This window comes from Lipophrys pholis, assembly GCF_963383615.2.
Source record: "Lipophrys pholis genome assembly, chromosome: 1".
NCBI classification, from domain to species: Eukaryota; Metazoa; Chordata; class Actinopteri; order Blenniiformes; family Blenniidae; genus Lipophrys; species Lipophrys pholis.
In genome coordinates, this window is record NC_137635.1 from 34,218,740 (window position 1) to 34,245,021 (window position 26,282).

The 26,282-nt window shown below is 43.0% G+C and overlaps 1 protein-coding gene across 1 annotated transcript; it reads right to left on the reverse strand.

The window, feature by feature from the left end:
* Positions 1-25,786, reverse strand: LOC308122083 (ephrin type-A receptor 4-like; the record flags this gene model as incomplete). Its single annotated transcript, XM_080483710.1, has 19 exons — positions 1-1,031; positions 1,808-1,993; positions 2,091-2,293; positions 4,711-4,887; positions 5,670-5,879; positions 6,856-6,917; positions 7,002-7,187; positions 7,329-7,442; positions 7,647-7,705; positions 8,454-8,565; positions 8,661-8,820; positions 8,977-9,101; positions 11,182-11,709; positions 12,364-12,519; positions 20,437-20,791; positions 21,128-21,238; positions 22,078-22,275; positions 24,949-25,016; positions 25,627-25,786. The coding sequence occupies 19 exons, from the start codon at positions 25,784-25,786 to the stop codon at positions 914-916; spliced, it is 3,288 nt and encodes a 1,095-aa protein (XP_080339836.1). The 3' UTR covers positions 1-913.
* Positions 25,787-26,282: the final 496 nt, after the last annotated feature.

The following is a 26,282-nucleotide window of genomic DNA, read 5'->3' on the forward strand; positions in this document are numbered from 1 at the left end:
ACATGGATGAGTTTGGCATTTATTGCAATGCAATATGGCACTCATTACAATATCTCCTCAGTGTTTCTATTTTACAATGTACAAACTAGTTCAAATAAAGAGAGGGGACCATAAATAAACAAAACGCTTCATGTAGCTCATTCTTAGCATCAAACAGGAGAAACATACACGGACACCGATGGACGACATTCTAATCTAAATGTCTAAGTAACAGTAAGTTTTACAATTCAAAATAAACAAGGAAATTAAATCAAAGACATGAAAATCATACAGTTTGTTAGCGTAATCCTCCAGACTGTGGCTGGCAGGAGCTTGTAATGATACATTCAGTCCGGCTCCTCCCACTCTCACTTTGCATATTAAGACTTGTTCAAGGATATTTGACATCTCAATGGGGGGGGATGGGGGGGGAGTCCCATGTTTCGCGCTACACACACACACACACACACACACACTCCCGCACACACACACTGCCACACATACAAGCAAACACAAAAACACACGTTATTCAAGTCGAGCAGAAAGCAGCAAAAGAATAAAAAAAAAACTAACTTGGAAGCCATTCTGCTTTTGCACATGTCAGTCTTCAAAAAAACAGATAAGACAACAAGAAAAAAAAAAGAAAAAAAGAAACTGGATATAAGAGGATGGGGCATCACTCTGAGCTCCAAGTAGCTCGACGCTATCTGCAGCCGCGTCCAGATCACGGTTTATAGAAAAACTCCACGGGATGGAAGTTCACAAAAGTGCTGCTTTTTCTCTCTTCTCCATCTTTTCACATTGTATTTTTACTCCACTCCTTGTATTTCCACAGGTAAAGAGTCCCTCTAAAGTGCACAGATGAGGTAAATGAAATTCTTCGCAAGAAAAAAACAAAAAACAAAAAAAAACACATTCGTATCCGTTCGCCAGGTCAGACAGGAACCATAGAGTGCTGCATGTGTTGCATTTGTGACAACATTTCTTGTTGCACACTTGCAAGGAGCATGTCCTGATGTGACAGTGTGATTATTCCGAGTCTGTCCATTTCCCTGTGGGTGCACACACAAAGACAGATGTTCAGGCAGACGAGGGCACCAGGATGGGCGCCTGTGTTATTACATTCAATTATACACTTTCATTCATGCATGAGAAGGTTTTTGACGCTCAGGATGAGTCCACATCGGGACCATTTAATGGTCATGGGCTAACAGTGTTCACAAAAAACTGCAGACACGCTTGTTTAACATAATATCTTTTCACCATCGAACCCCACTGAGTAATAGAAGTAAAGCTAAAAAATTAGTGCATCCCCTCGCCTCATAATGCAGCTGTGATCTTTGATTGAAAAATCTTTCTTTTTTTTTAAATAACTCACTAATTAAATGACTTATGCTTTGATATTATACACTTGGACAATGCTCATCTACAAAGCATTACGGGCAGTATTTTAAACAAATGAAAGTGCAACACTATTACTATTAATTTGAAGTCAAGCTTCAGCTGACAGTACCGTTTTAAAACACTTCATAACGCTGACAGACTGATGCTGCTTCAGTATCAGTATAAGAAAAAACAGAACTTATGAGGCCGATGAACATTTGATGTTTATTTAATCAGCAAAAAATGCAACTCCAAGTTGAAAGACTAAAATTAAAGGTTTGCACTGGACATCCGGACTTTAAAATGTTGATCCCGATATGTGAGTAGACTTCGGCAAAAAGTTTGGACAGAAGCAGGATCTTTAAGCGATAGTAGCAGAATAAATTGAAATTAAATGCACAGGCGGTCTGACTTGAATTAATTTTTGACACAAAGTTAGACTTACTGGTGTGTGAGGCCGAGGAGGCTGTCCAGGCTGGTGTAGCCTGCTGCCGCCAGCGTGTCTCTATACCTCTCCAACCCGATGGTCTGCAGCCACTCGCACGTCGACCACTCTGGCACACACACCTCCGGTACCACCGACACACACATCTCCGGACCCAACCCCGACTCCAGCATCGAGCTTGTGGGTCTGTAAACGCAGACAAACGCCGTTAGCGACGACGTGGCCGTGCGAAGCAGTGCGAGTGTGACATGTGACGTGTTGAGAAGTGTTTGCCGATGCTCACATGTCCATGATGTATCTGTCCCCTCCCGTTCGGCGCAGCGTCCCGGGATTACGAATGAGTTTGTCCAGCATGTTGAGTATCTGGCTGAAGGTGGGTCGCTCTGCTCGCTCCCTCTCCCAACAATCCAACATGAGCTGGTGCAGCACCACGGGGCAGTCCATGGGAGCAGGGAGACGGTAGCCCTCCTCCACCGCCTTCATCACCTGAGAGACGGACACACGGGGAGAATTGACACTTTTACCGCAGCAGCTTCCCAAAGCCTCAAGAGAAAGCGGCAAATGTTTCTATTGCTGTTTAACCACAAGCTGTTTTCGGTGAAAGAGACAAAAATAACTCTTTGGGTTTCCATCCTGAGGTTGAACATCAACTTTGTTTTCAAGAATGCTGCGTATTGTGACATGTTAACATATAAATCGCTCTCACGCTGCTTTCACAGCACGCAAGTTTTTCGAACGTTTCATGTGACATTAAGCTTCTTCTGCTAGCGAAATGTAGTTTTGTGCTTTTATTAATGCTCAGAAAGAGCGCACTGGAGCAACTTCCCCCAACCCCTTTATAGGCTTGTCTGACGGGGACGTTTGTGACTTATAGATCTGACAACACAGTTTTTGACTGTGACACCTTTCTAAGACAGAAATTCTGATCATCGAGGCCTAAAAGCAGCTTGGGTCGAACACAGGCAGAGACAAGACTAAAGCCATGAAAGCAGCTCAGTAAAGATACAAATTGACGTGGTTAAGCTTCAGATTAGACGCTGACATGACAAGGTCAACATACTGATGTTTATTAAATAGCACTTTGAGATTTTTTTTTTTTATGTAAAGTGCATTACAAATTAAATGTATAATTATGATTAAGTATGACATATGTTATTTTAGTTTTTGATGATAACAGACCACCAGCAGCAAAATGCCACAAAAACACTCTTTGATTTTCTATTCTGGGGAATGAAATTTAAAAAAATAAAATAGAATGCATGCTGTGGCACATACTGTACCACGAGATTGTCAAAGGGAATTGTTTTTCACTTAGTATTGTAATGCACTGTAATTTCTTTGCAGGATGATAAAAACCAACCACTAAAAGACATCAGTCACACAGCAACTGTCAATTAAAGTTCACAAAGAAGGAAAGCGGAAATTTATTAATTCTTTTTTTTTATGGTTTTCTGAGATTTCCCCTGTAGTGTCTGACCACCAACTGCAAATCATTTCAATCGTTTGCAGATGTGGGCAGCTCCACTGTGCTCAGTGTGTCTTGTTGACTTTCAAAGTAAGCACGCAGAATGCTCTCAAATCTGCCAGATTTGGCCATTTTCAACAGTATTCCATTTCAAAATCTGGTGCACATGAGCTTAAGAGCACCACATTAAACCCTGACCCAGCAACAGCATGTAAAAAGGTAAACAAGGGCTCAGACAGAAGAAACTATCAACCATAAACATGGAGCAAACTGGTGGAGTTTGACACACTTCATCTTTTGTGATGTTGTAGGTCAACCACAAATGGTCCAGTGCAGACCAGCTAAAAGAATCCGTATATCTTTTAAGGAGATCTCAGATTACAAACCAATGCACCAATACCAGGTCAAAGACAATCGTTTAAGTAGACCTCGTGTCCTTGTAAATATACTCGTGATTTTTCTGAAACAGATCTGTACTAATTCCTCGTCAAAAGGAATATATTAAGATGGATGAAAATCCCCACAATGATGATGCTCACTAGGAAAATGATCTGCGGCAGACGAAATCAATCATGTTCAAATATTTCCATATTCCAGACAACCTCTCTGACCCGCTAGAGCTGAACAAGCTTTGAAAGCAAAGTTCTTGCTGGTATTGCAAATTTGCTCTGAAGCATGATTTTTCTGTCAGAACTTCAGAAAAAAAAAAATAAATTTGCCACAAATGTATACTGTGTGTGCGTGCGTGTGTCAGTATGTGGCGATGGAACGACGCTAAGCAGCAGATTTACTCTCAGGTCACACTATTTATCCACAATAAAATGTGCTGTGATTGGTGAACTGAACCTCGGCTTGCTGCCCTTTCTCTAAAGGATTTCAAAGCCAGATTTGCACATTTTCAAAAAGCACGGAGGTCAAAAACTTTGGCTCAGATGGCATTATGCAGGAGACAATTTATTTTCCTCCTCTTAGTATTCTCTTAAAATATGCTAAACAAGAGGTACATAGAGAATTTACTCCTCTATGTATTAATTTATGTCCAAACAGTGAAGTGAAAGTGTCTTGGATTTGTATTGGAGGGAAAGTCACTGCATGTGAATAAACATTTATGAGGAATTTGAATAAATAGTTGTCTCAAAGTATTATGTACCAGTGAGTTATTGAAGTGCTTTTAAGCTTGTGTTTAATCATTTGTCTTTCAGTTCATTTAACTTTGAGATTAATAGCCTGCGGTCGACCAGCACATACACCCTCACAGATAGCTTTTATGGAAATCACTACATTGGCTTTATTATGTAAACTACTACAAAACAAAACAACACAAAAAAGAAAAATCCTAATTGTTAGATATTAACTTAACACTGCAAATATAATTCCACATTTCAAAAACATAATACAAAGCCTCTCGTGCATCAGATTAAAAGAAGCAGTGGCTTACATCCTGGTTGTTCATGTCCCAGTAGGGTCTCTCTCCATAAGAAACCACCTCCCACATGACGATGCCGTAGCTCCACACGTCACTGGACGTGGTGAATTTTCTGTAGGTTATGGCTTCTGGAGCCGTCCATCTGATGGGAATCTTCCCTCCGGGAGAGAGATAAGATCCAGTGGCCTCCTAATTCACAGGTAGACATCACAGTGTTTTACTGAGTAACAGGACGCAGACTTCGGCACACACATGTTTAACAGCGTGACTTCACAGAGGTTTCCAGGTTACATACAGACTTATAGACATCCAGTGTCCTATTCTTGGTGGTTTCTCTCCTGGTATCATTACATTGACACTCTGGTTCTGTCCTGCTCTTCCCACAGTGGGCTGGCCTCGATGCAATTCGCAGCTTTTGAATGTCTTTTAAACAACAATGTCCAGCACCTGCAGCTGATGTTTGACCATCAAGTCATTATTCACTGCTTCCACCAATTGTTTGGCTGGCTCACTCAGGTGCCTGCAGGTTACATCTAACATGTTCTTCCCACACTGTTGCTATGCAGAATTCATCATAACACTAGGAGGCGAATATTACACTCCAAATATAAGAAAACCAAATTTTTTCAGAGCTTTTTTCAGAAGAAAAGAAATCCAATGTTATATTCAGACCACGATGGTAATTCATTTGTTGAGGAAAAAAAAATAAACGGCCCTTCTGGAAACATCTGCTCTAAGATTCTTATACTGATGTCTTCGCAATTGACAAATTCTATGATGAGTGTGATTTCCATGAGTCACAAATCTTTGGCTGCATTTAACAACAAGCATGTGAACTGAAGATGGGATCGCACATAATCAGCCTCTAACTGTGTAAATCAGCTGATAAAGAATGACGATTCTGCACCCAGGTTTATCTTTCAAACAAAAGATTTCATCTATAAACTCAATTGAGTACTTTGATGTCTCACCCTGGTGGTGTAGGCGGCCTCGGGGTCGTCCTCCAGAACTCGGCTCAGGCCGAAGTCGGACACCTTGCACACCAGGTTGCTGTTGACCAGGATGTTTCGAGCTGCCAGGTCTCTGTGAACGTAGTTCATGTCTGACAGGTACTTCATGCCGGAGGCGATGCCACGCAGCATCCCCACCAGCTGGATCACCGTAAACTGGCCGTCGTGTTTCTGAAAGGCCAGATAGGCAGGTTAACGTGGAGACCCGCGTGGTGCAGCACTGCCATGAGCGTCTGTATTTCAGACCTGATTTGGTGTAAAGTAAGCATATCTAAGAAAATACTGCCAAAAGCTAAAGAATAATTCACTTGTAAATCACTAGACAGAGGAAATAGAATATAAATGAATAATTTAAGGGAAATATATTTATTTTGCCTGTAATGTTTGTGTCGACTGGGGTATTTTTCCAGTACACACACATTATATAAAAACCTCGTTCCTTCAGGTATTATCTAGAGCAGGGATCTGCAACTTGCAGATCTGGAGCCACATGTGGCTCTTCAGCTCCTCTGTAGCTTTTAGAATATAGAGTGTAGTAATGTAAATAAACAGTTTGCTTAATTTTTTTATTTGATTTGCTTTCCACACTAATTTTCAAAAATGTGCAGAAAAATGGCAAATTTTTTATTTTTTTTAATTACACAAAACAACAACAACAAAAAAACATGGAAAAATCAGTCAAACTAAAATGACAGAAATTTGCTAGTGTAGCTATTTTTGGAGGTACAATATATATATTCTATTATATATTAAAAAAATATATATAATAAAGTATATCTAAATTGTACATGTGACACAAAAACTGAGTTTGCATGAATGCAAATTCTTTTTATATTTACAGCTTTTATTTTTCAAGTTTTTTTTCTTCCCAATTACCAATATGGCTCTAGACAGATTTTATTTGGTGGAAAATCGTGAAAACGGCTGTTTTGGTCATAATGGTTGCAGACCCCTAATCTAGAGGACTGTTGTTATTATCTCCTCCATCCTTGTATGTTGTTCTAATGGCATAATGTGCATTAGCTCTTTTTTAAATGAGCTCTGCTGCTGGGCTGATTATTTACCTTGTGTTTTCTATTCTGAAAACAAGAAATAAAACAAACTGCATTGTAAATCAAGAGGAAATGACAAAATATTGTGCACATACCCGAAGAAATGCATCCAAGGATCCATTTTCCATGTATTCTGTGATGATCATCAATGGCTTACCTAAATAAGTAGAGTTTAAGATTGAGCTAAAGGAGCAGGTAGAATCAAAACAATGTGTATGAAACTGGCGCCGGCAGTACTCACATCTTGTGACGACGCCTTCCAGCCGGATGATGTTCGGGTGGTCAAACTGTCCCATGATGGAGGCCTCAGACAAAAAGTCTCGTCTCTGTTTGTCAGAGTATCCCACCTTCAGACTCTTGATGGCCACGTAGATCTCTCTCTTCCCCTGCACACGCAGCCTCCCACTGCACACCTCCCCAAACTCTCCTGCACACAGCAAAGAGCAGTGTCAGCACCAAGTGTGTGTGTGTGTGTGTGTGTGTGTGTGTGTGTGTGTGTGTGTGTGTGTGTGTGTGTGTGTGTGTGTGTGTGTGTGTGTGTGTTAGTGAGCATCAATGCCAGGCTTACCCATGCCAATAACTTTCTCGATATGAATACTGCTGACATCGATCTCTTTGGCAAAGTCGTGGATGGCCTGGTCCGGGTCTTCATAGGTGAACGGGTCAACGTAGATTTTAACTCCTACCATGAAGGAGGCGTGAGACGGGAGGGAAACGCGGAAGGAAGAGGAGGAGGGGGAATGCAGAGGAGGGTGAGAGATATGCGTTGTATAACTGCATATGTTATGTAAATCTCTTTGGCAGTATGGTGAGCAAATATGTGCAGGTGGATCTGAGAAAAGAGAGGAAAAGAGAGCATCCGTCTGTCTCTTTCTGTGTACAGTACCTGGGTTGAGATGCTTCTCCTCCTCTGAGTCCTGCTTTGTTTTACTGTACTTGCTCCTCCTGACGAGACACAAATGATTGACACTTCACACAAAAGCGTAACAAACAAATGGGGGCCGGTTTTTACTTTAACTCCTCGTGTTTTTGTTTTCATTTCTACAGTTAGGTGAGGCGACGGAAACAAAAGAGCATGTGTCACATTAACTTTGTGTGTGTGGTTTATTTTATTGGTTGGGCAACGCCTTCATAGGGTTTTTAAGGATCCGCTGCAATAGAAAGCAATGACAAAGAGAACAGAGAGGGACGGGCTGCAGGAAAGCACCAGATGAAAGCATTTGGGGGGGGGGGGGGGGGGGGGGGGGGGTGATGCCTCAGGTTGCACAAGATAAAAGGTGTTTTCCATTAAACAAAGAAACTGTCAAAACCACCTTTGTGGCTGGGCATGCATGTGTGTTTGTTTGTGGACACCTGTGCGTGCTTGTGAGCGTGCACGCCAGCGGAAGCTGACACACAAGCCGCGCGGCTGAAGAGACAGTAATGACAAGTCAGGGACAAAAGGATTATCACTGTCTCCACTCTAATCCCCTTTAAAAGCTCCAGGTAACACAGACACATTTTTAAGCAACACAATAGCAGGGGGAGCGTGAGCGCTGTTTGTGCACGCACACAGATATCAGTGGATGCACAGATTGACGACCTCAATCCAATCCATAGGTCTGTAGACCTGCCTGTGTAGGCTCGTTGCTGTGTGCGTGTAAGTGTGCGTGTGTGTGTGTGTGCGTGTGTGTGTGTGTGTGTGTGTGTATACCTGCGGCTAATGATGAACACAGCTGCAGATATCAGCAGTAAAATTCCAACCCCGCTGACAGACAGCAGCAGGAAGGCAGAGTTAACTCCCTCTCCAATCAGAGGGAAGGGATCTAGCAGGAAGGGAAACAGGAGTCACAAACCACAAACTTCTTCGCATTGCCATCAGTGCATTCGCTAAAAGTCCTAAATGTCATCGTTTCAATACCTGAATTGGTGGAGAATTCGAACGGAGCGCTGAACTCTCCGTATCCAGCAGCCGTGCGAGCACGCACATGAAACACGTACACGGTGAGCGGGCTGAGACCCGTGACATCCACACTCTGAGAGAAGGTCCTCATTATACGGTAGGACCTCTCTTTCTGATCCTGATTAGACAAGACAACAAAAAAAACAAAAAAAAAACCGAGGGGTCTCTTTTCAAAGCGTGACTGCAGATCTATCGCCGCTATCAGTGAAAAACAAACAGCGTGTCGGCATATTGACATTCCTGACTGAGCTGCATTAACCTGCGAGCGACTCACCTTTTCATAGAACTTGACCTCGTACTCCAGGATGACCCCGTTGGGTCGATCGGGCCGTTGCCACGACAACGACAAACTGTGCCTGGTGACATCGGTGGCTTGCATGAACGACACCGGAGAGGGAGCTGAGATGGAGAGGCAGACAATTAGAGATAACACAGTGACAATAGCCTAACTTTTATGGAGAGTGACATACTTCATATCCTCAGATGATGCCAATGGGATCTATGACAGCTCGGAACACAGGCCTTTGTGTGTGTATAGTGCTTGTTTATTGTAAATCCCATTGACCCAGTGCACCTGAGAACTGACCTACATCTCATTCCTTCCCATTCCACAGAGACATTCTCATTCTCTGCACTCTCTCTGCTTACATCCTTCCATTTCCCCTCCTTTTATCTGTGTTCGTCCTCCTTTGAGGCTGTTCATATGATATCGGGCCATATGGTAGTGCAGGTTGGACTTGACACATCCCAGGCATACTCTCATGATGTGCGCACACAGCTAAGTTATTTCCCCCGGGCACCTGGAACTAAGCAGGTGTGCCGGTTTCTAAATGCCACCATTAAGCATTAAAGCAATGACAGTTCAGATGTAACAGCGTGCGAAACAAAAAGAAGAAGCATACACTGGAAACTAATGGAGAGCATGTGTGAGGAACGCCACACACCAGCTGACACCTTCACGAGCAAAATGAAACACTTCATAAAAAGCAACTGATTTTCTTTTTTAATACTTCCGCGGTTAAGCACTGAGGAGGAAAAGTTCAGCCGTTGTTAAACAATATGCTGGGCAGTTACTTTGCAAACAAATGTTATGTTTTAGGTTTTTTTATCTACTTTCCCCTCAATCAGCTTTGTCTAGTTGTATTTAAGTCAGCGATTTACATTTTCCAGAAAGCTTTCTGACATCCTTTTGCTAACAGCCCTCTAATTAATTCAGCTGTTGTTAGGTGTAGGAGGACAGAATAATAACTATGGCAACTATGACAGTGATAGTACAAGAGTCTGCAGGGAAGGGAAGATATGAAGCTGGAGCTGTGTTTCAGCATTAAAAAGTTACAGTAAGCGGGTACCTTTGATTAGATGATGGACACATGATTGTTAACACTGATTTTCTTTGATTACAACCCATCATAGCATCATATAAACAAAGCATTTTGTCATTAAACCCTGGAATGACCTCTGCTTAAGTCTTGTCTTCCTGGATGCAACTTCAGAGAGTTTTAGACGAAGACCGAGTTTTTAAAACCCGTGACCAATGAAATGCATGTTTTCTTTGCTGCGTTTTGTCTTAAAGGGAATGTGCAAGTAAAGTCAAATTCTGCTCTTTTTCGTTTACCCCATATATTCAAAACCGCTTGGAATCCACAAAAGCAAGATTACTTTTAGAGAACATACACAAATAACTGAAGCAACATGCATTGTTTGAATATTTTTGAATGGCGCAATAAATGAGGTGATCTTGTAGCTATTTTTCACAAGAAAGGATTTTCATGTGATGTTTTTTCAACAACTCCCTGATGTACCCTACCTTTGTCCACAGTTATTTGGGATTAGTTCCAGCAAGCCTAAACAGGATAATGTTGGATAGAATATAGATGCTTCTCAATAATAATGCAGCCGATCTCATACTAAATATTGAATGATAAACATCACACAATTGTGTTTGAAGTTATTTGATTTTTTTCCCCTATTTCTTTTGTTTTTTGTCACTCACTCACACATGCATGCACACTCACACACACACATGCGCTCATGCTTCACAATACAAACTAACTGTGGGAACCTAAAACAAATTGTTAGTCCTAACAAATATTAGAGTTTTGAAGAATTTGTTTTAGTAGCTGTTTTCACAAAATTGTCGTTTGGAAAGGACTGTAATATACGTACCTATATATATATATATAAACCACGTAATACTTTTATCTCACCTAAGAATTGCACGGAGGGGTTTTATAATATCTGAGTGTTTTATAATACTGTCCATCTGTATCAACATACAAAGCTGGCTGATTTCATAGCTCCTCAGTTTTGAACATTACCCATGGGGCCTTGCTTCCCTGTGGGGCCTCATGCAGCGAGCAGCAGTTTGTAATTGTGCTGACCCACTTACTGACAACACCTATAAGCAGATTTTGTGTTACTCCTCCAGTCAACCATCTGACAAACACATTCATCACCTCCATCCACTCCTCTTTCTCACCGGCTTGGTTGGTGGTGACGCTGACGGACACGCTCTGCGTTGCCCCTGCGCCACTGGCCAGGGAAACCCCATTGCGTGCATGGACAATGAAGGTGTAGTGTGTGTGGGCTCGGAGCTCACTCACTACCACCTTGGTGGTCTTCAGGCCCGTCTGGCTGGGAGAGAAGAGCACGTCCGAGCCGCAGGGCAGGCACAGCTGAGAGGTGGAAGAGGAGCCCGAGCCAAGCCGGGGGTAATCGCCAGGCCTGCTCTGGTAGACGCCTCGGCCGAGCTGGTCTTCAGGTCCCACAATCCCCTGGTCTGACTGCATCCCCAGGCCGCTTCGCTGAGCCTCAGGCAGGGAGAGACTGCGATTCCTGGGGAGAGCTCTGCCAGCAGTTTGACTGTAGCCGCTGGTTTGACAGATGAGACACTCCAGACTGTAGCTGGTGTCACTTCTTCCACCCAGTCGGCGAGGGGGGGTCCACTCCAAGACCACCGAGGTCTCATTCACCACTGAGATGAGCTGCTGCGGGGCCGACGGTGGCTCTGAAGAAACGAGGAAAAAGCTGGAAAATGAATAAAACCAGCCATATGCTGTACATGAGCAAAGTGGAAGAATATGGGGAATGTGGGGAGCGCTTGGCGCGGTCTAAAATGTAGACATCTGGCATTAGACTAAAAATCACTCAGTTCTGAGACATGTTTGATGGGTTAGATGTTTTCGTCTGTGGCATTTTTTATTTTTTTTTGTGTGCCTCAGAGTGTGTGTGTGTATGTGCGTGCATGTGTGCGCCTCTGTGTGTTTTCATTTTTTCCAAGCCGAAGAAACCATGTGCCGCATATAGGCATAATTAAGTTTAAGACACACAAACCAAGTTCTCTAAGTCTGTCACACAGGTCCTACTCACAGACTTAGTGAGAGAGACAAAGAGTGCAAGGGAGAGAGAAAAAGGAGGACATTTATTCACTCTCCAATGTCTTTAGTTATCGCTCCCAGACAGGATGTAGATGGTGGCTTACTCATAAGTAATGGGATCCTGAAACAGGGGTGGCATTCACACACATTTGTGCTGCCCTCTGTTTGGTAAAGATAGTCTGGGAAACAATGGCAAATGTTTTTTTTTCATTGCATACACATATTTTGAGTTTTCTACCTCTGTATTATGCTGCAAATATTTGTGCTTGAGCGTGTGTTCTTACGGGTGCAAGCCATGGAAGGGGGGTCAGCATCTGAACGAAAGTATCCAGAGTGGCAGTCACAGACAGTTGCTCCATCTCTGAGTGAGTGGCTGTGTGGAGGACATTTGGAACATCCCGGGTCTGAAGACTTGGCCTTGTAGAAACCAGCAGAACAGGCTGTCGAGAAATGAGTTAACAAAGTCAGACTAAAAGACAGCGCTAAAATAATTTTTTTTCTCTCTTGTTTACATGTTTAAAGCATTTACAGAATATATAACTAAATAGTTGAAATTGATCTCTGGAATTTGTAAAAAGGGCAAGACTTTTTAGTTTATTTTGAAAATATTATTCAGGGTAAATTGTTTGCAAAAAGCTCAAAAGTGGTATGTGAGAAATTGTGTATTTAGGCCTTCAAATATCCTTCTACCAAAGGGTAGAAAGACACACTTCTAGTATTTCAGTGAGGTTGGCTGTACGATGGAGAGTGTGAGCATCAGAGTTACTACTCAGCAGAGTTTAACTGGCATTCCGTCCATTACTTGTGCTTGTCCCTATAAAAAAAACTGCCTCTGCAACAATTTGTATAATTTATCATTTCATCATTAGAAAACCATAAAATACAAATATTCTATGGCTTTCTTAGTCATAGTAAACTCAGTTAGTTTGGTATTCACACCAGCACATCTAATGTACATAATCAAACGCGTGACATGATTCAGACTGATTCCGTTTGTGTGTTTTCCACATTTTAAAAAAATCCACTTTCGGAAAGACATTCAGCACATTTACTAGGTTCCAACAATGCACGCAACACAGCAGAAACACACTGCAAGGCATCTTTGAAATTGCATTCATGATTAATGAGCTTATACCAATTAAGGTTTACTCTGCTGCATGCCGAAGGCCGCGCAGCCAGCATTGACGTGAGGTCAGCAGTGCCTTGACCCTTGATGCAGGCTTTTTTTATTTATCTTATATTGACTGCTTGGAGAGAGAAAACATGTTAATTAGCATAACGTATGTTTTTCTCTTTACAATAATACTGTAAAGAAAAAAAAAGAGAGAGAGAGAGAGAGATAAAGAGATAAAGAGGTACAGTGTGTGAAGGAGGGGCACATTTGACTTCTTTTCTCTTTAATTTTGATGAGCCAAGAAAGAAACACCTAAAAGAACATTTACAGATCAGCTCCCACTCACACAGAGAAACCAGAAACACTAGAGCTGAATACATCAAAACTCTACAGTGCAGGCAGCCCACACAAATATAATTGACATTTAAATATATGAAAGAGAAGAAACCGAGAAAGAGAGAGGGCGAGAGAGAAATCTTCTCTCAGTATATCAAGGAGTTCATGCATTGACAGAGCAACAATGCAATAAATGAGTACATAATTATACTGCTTGACATCCACTGGTGAAGCAAAGGAGATGGCAACGCAAGACTGGTTAGAGCAATTTTTTCTCTCTTTACTTTCTGAAGGAAATCCTTCATTTGTTTCTAACGCAATCAGTTCTACGCCACCTTCTTTTTCATCATCATACCCTATTCATTCTCCTTCCTCAATCCCACCATCATTCCCAGTTCTCTCCTTATTCCCAACCTTTTCACATTTCCAAGGGAGATGGAGACATCCCAGTGGGAGAGGAGAGGAATGTGGGGATGATGCCTGTGTGTGTGTGTGTTTGTGTGTGTGTGTGTCGGTGTTCAAGTGTGTCAGTATGCTTTATGACACGCTCATCAGTAAATGAGAGGGAGGAAGTCTCCTCTGTAATCTACTCAGACCAACTATCCTGGCCCATCTGTGTGAGCCTCCACAGATTTGCTCTTTCACACACTCATTTGCCCTCCCTTTCACATTTCACAATCTCCCTCATTCGCTCTCTCTGCACTTCCTCCTCGACCTCCACTTATCGGTCTTTGTGTCTCTGATAGCTCGCTCACTCTCGCCGTATCTCCATATATCTCTCTGCTCTCCAAGTGTCAAGCCATGAGAAAGCTTTGAAGTTGGCTGGTATCGTTTTCTGCTCTGCGTCGAGACCAATTTAAAAGAGACCGCACACAAACAGCAGAAAACTGGCCAACTGAAACCTGTAAATTCACAAACACATTTCCAGCTGGTAAGACAGAGGCTTTAATCAAGAGACTGACTCATCATGTTGTGTCGGTTTATGTAATTAAATGTAAGACACAATATCGTATATGTTGTTCTCTGGCTGCTTTTTCTATACATTCCTTTGTCTTAAATCATTAATGTAGGAAAGTAAGCCATTAGCGGGAGAGACGGCGAATCAAACTGTGAGAGACAGAGCAAAGAATTTGACCTGCTGAGGACTTAAAAGTTGATTGCAGGCCTCAAGACGACTCTGCCAGGGGCACCACACTGCTTTTGTCTGCTTCACGCAGCAGTCCTCTATCCCTGTCCCCTGCACAGAGGACTGAAAGAAGGACCCAGAGAAAGAAAACCATAAACTTCCTTTAGCGCCCTCTCATGTCTCTATTTTCTCCAAAGCCTTTTGTGTCTTCTTTCGCGCTGCTTTCCGAGAGAGGGGGCGGCGAGCGCTGGTGACCTGGAATAAGAGCTCATGAGGGTGTCATTAACCTGACATTAACCCGACGTTACTGAGGGCCGCACCGGAGCTTGAGCTCGGCCAGCAAACCGCCGTATGGTGACACGTAGACGCGTTCGAGTGCGCACGGATAAGATAAGATGAGAACTTGAATATATGTCGGAGGGCGCATTTATATTCTCCCTGTCAGACAGGACAATAATTACAGTGTAATCAGCTGTTTGGCTGCTTGAGACGAATTAGAGAAAGTGACAGAGTGTAAATGAAGGAGAGGGCTGAGTGGAAGAGAAAATAGGGAAAAAACAAGACAAGGAGCAAGAGATAAAGAGGTGAAGAGAAAAAGACAGTGAAGAGGAGGAGGAGGAGGAGGGGTAGACAGGAGAGGAAGGTGCCCTTTGATTACTATCAGCATTGTCTGCATTTGCATATGCATTCTTGTGCTACCTAAAATGCAAATGGGGCTCATCACAAATCCAGCTAAGAGCTTCGTCGGCACACTGTACGCATGCATGTGTAAGGCTGCGTTCGTGTGTGTCTTCTCCTTGACCCCATGTTATCTGTCATCGGCCCCTTGTTCCTTCCCAGCAGAGGGGTTGGAAAGGAGGAAGTACCCCCGACCGTTTCAGTCTGACACCTGTCGAGGTGATGGATGGAAGGAGGGATGGATTGACAGATTGATAGACTGTCACAGTAGAGGGAGGGACACAATTAATCACTGAGGTCATGCCCTCTTTAATTAAAGCACGCACAAACACTGCGGATAAGATGCAATCTTTTCATGTTTCTACTGTATGTCTTCATTAAAAAAAAGTGCCCGTCCCAAAAATCACCCCGACATTCCTGCGTACGTCACTGCCAAATGTATCAGCTTTTTTACTGACGCACTTGCATCTTAGAGTTGGTTTGCATTTAAAACCTTAAGAATGTACTCAGTGGAAACCACAGCTTTAAGTTAGTCTAAATTTAAATATTCACAAAAACTGGTGGTTTCAAGTGAAATGTGTGTGTGTGTGTGTGTGTGTGTGTGTGTGTGTGTGTGTGTGTGTGTGTGTGTGTGTGTGTGTGTGTGTGTGTGTGTGTGTGTGTGTGTGTGTGTGTGTGTGTGTGTGTGTGTGTGTGTGTGTGTGTGTGTGTGTGTGTGCCTGCCCAGAGCCAACACCGTGAACATTAGCATGTGAATGGGGCTCTACAACAATACTCCACCACACACTCGTCCCTATCAGACACACATCACCCCCCTGCCTCCAGCCGCAGAACCCCACCGCCCCCCCACCCCCTCCCCAGCCCTGACTGTGGATCAGGGAGTAGAGTGGAGAAGAGAAAGAAAGGATAATGAGAGCAAGACAGAGAGAGTGAGAGTGGGGCTTGTTTCCATGCCAGAGAGCTATAGACAGCCTGATGGAGCTGGCAAGCCTCCTCTACATTAGGAACAACCTGGGAGAGGGAGACAATAGCACACACACAGACACACACACACATGCTTTGATTGTGATAGTGGAACGCAAACCATTTCCCCTCCACCTGAGTTTGCCTCACTTCGCACAATCACTTATGTCATTCCCTCGTCTTTGCCTGCTTTGTCACCTGCCATATGTGCACACACACACACACACACACACACACACACACACACACACACACACACACACACACACACACACACACACACACACACACACACACACACACACACACGCACACGCACACACGTGCACTCCCACATGCACATACATATACACATACACACACACACCCCCCTCCTTCTCATTTTGCCCCATCACACTCTTCTCTAGGCATTCCTGGGCAGTACTCCAAACTGTGAGTGTATTGGAGGGAGGACTTTGTTAAGCAGAAAATCAGAGATACAGTACACACACATGCACTCCTTCACGCACACGCACACACATAGCCAGGCTCTGTAAATCAGCAGTCCAACGTGTTCCGAGTCCAGAAATGAGAATCAATGATTAGAGAGACTGAGGACAGCGATTACGCACTCCTTCTATCATCTGTTCACCCTTCCTTTCTGTCATCCCTCTTTCAGAGTGGCTGCCTTTGCCTCTGCCGTTTGCTTCTTCCTCCCTCTCTCTGTCCTAATGCTTTCCGCGGTTGACGAGACACTGCAGGTGCATTGGAGAGAGGCACAACCATGAAATCGCTCTGGACGGAAGGAACACAGAAACACACAAATGCAAACACACTGGTGCACAGAAAACATTCCAACCCTCCCAGGCAGTGAGAGAAATTCAAGAGAATCAGATGATGGAAAAAAAAACAGGCCAGTGCGGAGACAGTGAAACCGAAAGCAGAAGGCTCCCACTTTCGTTCTGCCTCCCCAGCCCTACATTTCAAATTCTCTCTGTTGTTCCTTCTCCCCTCGCCTCTTGTCTCTCCTCCCTCGTTTCCGATGCTCCCAGACGAATTGCAGCTGTCAAACTTTTGACGTCTTCATCTACCTCGGTCATGACCCTGCACTCCGCAGCTTAAACTCTCTCAATGTGTGTGTGTGAGTGTGGAGCTGTCAGTCAGCCGTTTTGACGTCTTCATCGGGCTCAGTTCTGACCTCAGTCTTAACCAGGGGTTTAGAAACGAGGGGGAGTTCCCTCTCTCTTGTGTTTCTCTACTCGTCCCCTTTGCACCCAATGACGAACCCCCAGCGGGGGAGGGGCCGCATTGCATTGATGCCTTCTGCTGTCAGTGGCCTTCTTTCAATCCCCCTTTTCACCCCATTCAACATCTAATCCCTTCTTCCTTCCCAGAGCTCCTCATCTCATCCTCTCCTTCCTCATTACTCGGTGTCAACAGTGAAAATGAACTTTTCACATTTCACCACTTTAACTAAGCCCAGTCTTCTTTTAATTCAGTTTAATTGGAATTTCTGGAGAGACTAAAACAATATATGTGCTTTTAAGTATTTCTCCAAATTATATAATTTTGATAAACAATATGCCTGAACAGAAGAGCGACAGTACATTGATATATTTCCACACCAGCACATAATAAGACTATGGACATATCAAGAGTCTGAGCTGATAACCTAAAACATTTAATGATTTTTGAGTCTTTCGCTATATTTCTTTGTATTTGAAGCTAATATTTATGGTGAGTTCAACTAAAACACATCCCCACAACCATGTCAATAGTCTTTTTACAGACAAACCCATCTCTGTGTTTATTTATGTACTGTCAAGCTCTAACAAGCAAATGCTGATACTTTTTCAAAAATGTATTAATATTTTATTCTATTAACCATCAATTATTACTACTCTATGTAGAGCAATGTTGTTGAGAATCCCCCCAGGATCAATAACTTATTGCTATTCTATTCTATTCTATTCTATTCTATTCTATTCTATTCTATTCTATCTTAAATAGCTAAATTCATGAAGGTAAACACATAATGTATTGACTTTTTGAATTTTTATCTCGCATTTTGTATTTGAAATAGTATATTTTCCCAAACTACTCTTTAAATGCATCAGTAATTTTTCCTCAGTATTCATTGCTCCGATTGAAGACAGGCAGCAATGTGAACGTTATCTGTCCGTGCTTAGTTTGCCTTTGTTTGAATCTGCTGACTGAGGGATGGCACGTAAGTGTAGAAGGATGGGAAACCTTTTGACCTCTCTGACGCGAAGAGAGACAGATCATCCAAATCGCCTTCAAACTTGACTTCTTTTCTCTCCGTTCTACTCCGCCCGCCCGTTCTCTCCGCAAGATCTGAAATGTTTAGGTGTCTGTCTATTACTGCAGGGTCAGAGTTTTTCCTGAGCAGAGCTGGGTATTCATCCAGACTTTGATGGATTCCCACAGAAGCAGCTGGGCCCAGCCAACAACCTGACATGCAGTGAGAGCGGCGAGATGGAGACGAGAGGAGGCCGATAGATAGATGGCACTTCACATCTGCTGGAGGTTCAACAGTCAAGGGTCTCTCCTAAATCTTGTTGAGGAGGAACATCTTTCAGGCTTCAGGGACCACCCCACAAACCTCCTCCTCTTTTCAGTGGGAACAAATGGGGCAAACAGGGTAAAGGTTTTAGCGAGCATTTGTCACATCGAAGATTTTTGGCTACCGTTCTTCCGATCACAAAGAGGAAAAGAAGAGTCAAGGTTTTTTTTCTCTCTCTCTTTTTATCACCAACTGGCACCAACTGCATCCCTCTCTTTGTGCACGCCTCTCTGTCTTTCCCCCTTCTCAGAGTCTCCTCTCTTCTCTTTGAATTATGGGTCTGTTTGTTATACAATTAGTCTGCTAGGATAGGCTTCATAAATAAAACGGAGGGAGGGAGCAGATCAGCGAGTTGTTCTTCCCTGTCTCTCAATTGGTCTCTGTCCATCTGTGTATGTGTGTGTATTCCTGAGCGAACATGTTGTATGTCTGTTGCTCGTGCGACTGGAGGGAGAGGGGGGCACATTGTAAAAGTGTCTCCACCAAGTCCGTTGTCCCCCGAGTCACGCTGCTCTCATGCCACACACAAACACTCAGATTCCTACTCCCCACTATCACAACAGTCACTTCCAAACATTACACGTCATCCATGCCACATGCATGTTTGAGAAAGGTGCGAACAGCTTGCAAATTTGCTGCTGTAAAGTTCAAACCAAAAGTGAAAGCACGACATTCTCGTCCAGATGGCTGTGATTATGTCAGTGCACCTCTCACATCGAGACCTGCGAGCTTCTATTAAGACTTTACAGACTTTGTTTCTCGCACGCAAAAAAAGACAAAACTGCCTTCAACCCCCACATTAAACGGGAGGGGTGGATGTGTGACTAATGCAGCTCGATCCATACAAAAAGATATCCGCAACTGGTTTAACCCGTGAAACTGTGTGGGTCTGAGTGGGATATTAACAAGAGTAGCTCCTAAGCTTAAGTAAGCAAACTGAAAAGAAGTAGTTTGTCACTCAACAATAAGAAGCTCTATATTTAAAGCTTACTGATTTTTGGCGTTTTGAAGTAGAGATTATGTAATGAGTGATTTTTGAGTGTATAGAGTACCATCTTGGAGTGTGACCATAAGTCTGATCATCACCGTGAAGTTGCCAAGCAACATAATGTAATGTCTTAATTGTGAGCTGGTACGTGGATTTTGTTACTTACTGGCAGTCATTATAGTGGGCTCCCTTTTTCCTCATTTTAGAGCAAATTTAAATGACTGAAAGTGGTGTCACTTTTAACAAAAGCCACAAAAATGTTGAACTTTATCATTATTGTTGATTAACAGGTAGCAATCTTGACTGTCCCTTTGGCCCAGACTTTCCAAACAAATGCCTTTTAAAGCAAGTGGTGCAGCCCTCAGAGCAGTCAAGCATGTAGTAATTACTACGCTAACCAAATCCCATTTTTTTTTCATCATTAGTGAGCACCTTGTTGAGCTCTAATGATTGTTTTTGTTGAGACATGGGAGTCCGAAGCGGTGACTCAAGGGAAGCGTATATCAGGAGTAGAGACTCAATGAGTCAGACTTCCACGAAAACAGACAAATTATGGTAAAGTCACTCTGTTGCTGTGAGGATCACTTACATTTACATGTGCTGCCCTTTTCTTCATATCCTGGGTTGCAGAAACATCCGCCAATGGGAACCAACCACTCTCCATCCGCGCCACAGTACATTTTAGGTTCCTCTCTCTCTTCTGATTGGTTGACACACGACCCTCTGACCTCCACCAGGGAAGACGTGTCGGCTCCGGTGACGGTGTCGGGAAACGTTGCCAGGTTACGGATGGTGAGTGGACAGGTTTTATAGAAAACTCTGACAGAAACCAGAGCGATGCAGGCACCGACGTCCTGAAAGGCCAGGTAGAAGCCCTTACGGGTTGTGACCTTGACGTCGCGCACCTCAGTGTTCAATTTCATGATGCGATCGCCAACATCCACCTGAACGGGAAGAAGATACACTTATGAAATTAGGAGTACGCTACGTGAACTCTTCACTGGTTCACCTCAGTTTCACCATTTGGCCGTCATTCCGAGGGACTTTTATTGCTTTAAAAGGTAAAATGCATTACAGTGCTCAGATTAATTAAAGTAACAACTAAGCAACAGGCATTTCTGTGACTGCAAATCTGACACTCAAGATAAAAGTGCTTGTAAAACAAATTAGGAAAACTACAGCTAAGTGCCAGGGATTTTATTTCCAGATAAGAGCAAATTAAAGTAAGCGGACGAGGGAGGATAAAGAACTCAAAGTCTGTCTGGGTTGTTCAGTGTTACCTGGGTGAAGCTCTCATCTGCTGCCACAGTGTCCACCTTAATGAAGCTGCTCTCTTTGATGTAGCTCTCTCTGTCTTCATTGGACTCATGGTAGTACAGATTGAATGTCTCCTGCAAGACAAAAGGCAATGCTAAAAAAAAGAAAAAAAGAAGGAAAGACTGATGCATCTATTTTTCATCATCAGTACTCATTTATTTCTCTTATTGTGATAATGAGTCAAAGTGGATGCTGCGCTTGAATGACCAGTTGCTGTTATATACAATAAATCCCCATTAAAAGCACAGTCCATTTACTAATTAGCATAGCAATTAATGGATCAATGAAATACAACCTCAATTTTAAGTATTTGTAGTGACGAGTTTTGAGAAAACTTACTCCAACCAACTTATGTCTTTAAGTGATTGACTATATTTGGGAAGATTTGAATTTCTCTCTGCTTCTTCTAATCCCACAATAATGAAAACCACAGAATTATGATGAAAGAATCGTGCTCATCACTGAGACAGGAGGTGCTTCCATGAGACTTAAAAAACACTTCCCGTGATTGATAGAACTACAGCAAAACAGTGTTTGTCAGTCTTCAAGTTGTGTCAAGTATGTTATAGTAGGTATCCTACGTTTTGGCAAAAACAAAACAAAAAACAAATAGCATGATGATTTTAGAAACATTTGCAGAAATTCTGTGAGACTCGACATCATGATATAGGTTTGATTCTGTTTGGTTTTACACAGTTTATCCAATTATGCGAGATATAAAAGGCATATGATGGTGACCATCAAGATTAACATGGACTGTCAAGTTGGACGGACGGATATCAAGACTGACTAAAATCTCAACAACAACAAAAAAAAAAAGCGAAACCAGCCTTATAGGATCCTTCAATAAAACCCCATGGTTTCAAGTTTCAATCTCTACGTATTTCAATAAGTGGTCGATGTTTTATTGTACCTTGCAGGTTCCAGTGACGCCCGGCAAGCTGTTACAATCTCTGAGGGTGAACTTGACCTCGACGTAGACCCGCTGAGCACCAGACCGAGGGATCCAGTCCGTCCTCAGCCAGTTGTTTTGACTGGGCTCTAGGACGTTGCACACCTGGTATGTTCTGATGGGGATGTTCTTCTCATCCATTATGCTCACCTCCTCCCACTTCAAACAGACAAACATTTATATTATTGCTCCAGTTATCACAACACCACACTCACGCATGTTGAAGAACACCATATGTATACTAAGCAGCTACTGCTTGATAATGTGCTCCATTAATACTTAACTCAATTTCCTGCTTGTCACTGATCTGAGTGCAGTGCAAACCCACAACACAGAACTAAACTCCAAACTTCACTGGCAGAGAATTTAGTGCAAAAAAAAAAAAGATTGAGCCGCTTTTTGGCTGAGCGGCTGAGAGCAGGTTTTGGAAATGCTTCCTTATTAAAACACAGGCATCTAAAAATGAAGAGTCACCAGTTACCAAGCAGCAATTTGTCCCGTCTTGTGTTTGATTGGGTGCTGACACTCAAGTTCCAATTGAAATGTAGATACATTTCTCACAAGCACCCAAACCCACAAACAAAGGAAGGTTTTCAAAACAGTTCCTGCTGGCAGCTGCAGGTAATTATAGAGATTGGAGAAAAATGAAAGTGTTGGAACGACCACTGTGATGACAGCAATGTTAAAGTGTCTGACAGCGTGCTGACATGAATATGAACTCAGTAGTGGTGACTAATGGGATGTATATACCCTGTTATACAGTGGGAAACTTTTTCAATCCACTTGAGAAACTTTTTGTACTGATATATCTATAAAAATAAACTCAGATACATTTCAGATGCTGGTGTGCATCCTCTAATGCAGCGCTGCCGTTTGAAGCCTCGCAGGCTAACACGCGGGGTTGCATCAATATTCTGCAGTGGACAGTGGTTTAGATTTGTTGCGAATCCAAGGTTTTTCCTGGCACATTTCAATACAAGTGAAGCAGGCTCAACCTTCACTGCACCATCCATCTCAATAGAGCCGATTATTTGCCTTGTACTGTGACCCTTCAAATGACCGCCGAGCCTCCCAACTCCAAATTGGCTTTTTATTGCCACTGAATAATAATCTGCCCTGTCCCTCATAGCGAGAGCTGTATACACACTAAATGCACCGTGTCCAAAGAGAGAAAAAAAGAGTGGGAGAGTCAGAGAATGACAGTGTGTTTCGTGGCAGAGGCTGTGTGTATGTGTGAGTTTTTGTGAGTGTGTGTGTGTGTGTGTGTGTGTGTGTGTGTGTGTGTGTGTGTGTGTGTGTGTGTGTGTGTGTGTGTGAGAGAGAGAAAGAAAGAGAGAGAGACAGAGAGACACAGAGAGAGAGAGAGAGAGAGAGAGAGAGAGAGAGAGAGAGAGAGAGAGAGAGAGAGAGAGAGAGAGAGAGAGAGAGAGAGAGAGAGAGAGAGAGAGAGAGAGAGTGTTTGTGTCAGACCGGAGCCCAATCGATAAGTCATCAGAGTCAATTTCATTGTTCAATATGGGGTTACCAATGATTAATTGATAAATTAAGACTGATGCATATCTTGCTAGATCTGTAAAAAAACAAAAAACAAAAACAAAAAAAAAAACTACAGCACAGTGAACATTTCACTTAATTCTTACTTGGTTTTGTTTTCAAATATGCAACTTTCAAGTCAAATTTCAAGTTTTTAAACAATTATGTGGAGGTTCTGAAGCAATTTATCTGTCTTGACAATACTTGTCATGTTGCAGAGTTTAATTATTCTGAAAAATCAACACAGCCTTTGGCTTCAAAAACCCTGCATTGGTGTTGTGTTTGGTGTAACTGTGCATTTCTTTGTGCACTCCTTTGTGTACAGTATGTGCAAGAGTGTGCATGCATGAGCAAAGGCATGTGCACATGCCCACGTCTTTGGGCACTGTCAGTATTTGTGTGTTGTTTTATTGTCTTTGTGGGGTAAGCCTGTATTGAGGAAGACAGCTGTATAAAAGCTGACAAGGGGTATGATGCCTCCTTGTCTTCTCTCCTTTGGAGTTTTTGTCAGCAGACAGAAATCACAGCTGTCAGGGGAAAAAGAAAGCTTTGCGCCTGCCCCAGCCAAGCAAGGATGGAGTTGTGTGAGTGTGTGTGTGTGTGTGCGTGCGTGCGTGCGTGCGTGCGTGCGTGTGCGTGTGCGTGTGCGTGTGCGTGTGCGTGTGCGTGTGTGTGTGTGTGTGTGTGTGTGTGTGTGTGTGACTAAAAGATGTGGAAGGCGGGGGGGGGGCTGTAATCAAAAGCCCAGTGCGTGCAGACCAGGACCCTGTCAATCAAGCAGCATGTGAGCGAATGAGAGAATGGTGACTTCAGAAATAAGAGTCAAGTTCACCAATAACTCTTAAAAAAACAAAGGAGTGAGAGAGACGTTGAACTAAGAAAATAAAAACAGAGAGAGGGAGAGAGCAGAGAGAGAAAGAGAGAGAAATGGCAGATCACAATGTACCAACTACAAAAAGTACAAAACGCGGAGAGGATAAAATATAAAACAGATATCAGATATTGCCAGGCTTTATTCTGGCAACTGCCTGGTAGTAAAAATCCCAACAAAATGACACCCACCACCAAGCTGGTTTATGTTTTTACTTGTGCCAAATGCAACGCCAGCAATCTCATATTAGCACTTAGGCTTGGTGAACAACAGCACATTTCAAAATCTGTGGGCTGATTATTTACAGTTCCCAACTCGAGTGTGTACAAGACTGTGTGTGAGAGAGAGTGACTGTGTTTTCCAATCAGAGAACAGGTTGTAAACAGTGTATCTGTGAAATAAGAAAATAAAGGGCAGTTCCCACTCACCCCTCCCTCAGAAGGACTGGCTGCCCATTTCAGCTCTCCTGGCACTGTCCTGGTATCCAGCAGGGTCACTAAAGATGCACATATACACAAAATGCAAGTTGTTTAATGGCAAGCAGGCTGCAGTACTTCATAGTCTTTCTGCAGTGGAAATGTATTTTGAAGACAGTATCCTAAGGAATGACCACAACTCGAAAAGAGACCACAAAGCTCAGGACAAATGTGAAAGAAGCAGGACATCTGTGACTGTTTCATTTAATTAAACCAAGTCTATATTAATTCTAATTTTAAAAACATTTTAATATTTTTGGTTATTGTTATACAACTAAATTCTTCTAAGATAAACATGTGTGGAAGAACCATTTGGGGATTTAAGTCTTTCTTAATAATAACCCATGTGTTTGATAATTTACACGACAGCGTCTTTTGACTGCATCCAATTAACACGAAAGTGAAAAAATCATGCACCTAAACTAATCGAGGTCCAAACTGCCGTTAACCTGGCTAAATATCAGCACCTATGAAATGTTCTCAAAGTCCAACTTTGTATCGGTTTGGGATCACACAGATCCCCGCTGCAGTTTCTGACCCGGGATGCGCTCGCCGCGCGCTGCGCTTCTCTCGGCGCACAGGAAACAGAGAGAGTCTCTCACACCGACCGACTGTTCTTCCCTCACTTACCTTCATTCGGCGGATAAATCCTCGTCCTCGAGCTTGAAACCAGCGTCGCTATTATCCAGACGGACGTTGAAAATGTTCGCCACAGATTCGCAGCCATGTGTGCCGTGTGGATGCGTGTGCGCTCCCCGCTGGCTCTGCGCACTGGCTCGAGCGGCTCCATCCCGGTGGGAAAAGTGTGTGTGAATGAACCCAAGTGTGAAAGCGAGTTGGATACAGCGGCGGATACTGGGGCGGTCTCTTCCACTCGGATTTGCTTCCCTCAGTGGTAACTCAAAAGACATGTGCCAGATGACATACTGTGCTGAGGCCTGTATCATCAATGCAATCTTACACATGTATTATTAATAAGTCCAACTGGAAACATGAACGCAGGGAACAGTTTCTGTTTCTGGTGATTAAACACGATGACCAATACACACTTCTGTTCATGGACGTCTAGATGGAATGGAATTTATATTAATATAATAAGACATTTTCTAAGTTTAAATTTGATTTCACCAAAGAGATAAATCGTCCGCATCGCGTGAGCTGGGACCTTTCAACCCAATTATCATAGGAATGTAACACAGGTTACAGTAAATAGATGCACAAGCTGTTGCACGTCACAAGTGGTATTTAGTAGTGATCATGCAAAGGACGGCATCAGGCACGAGGTC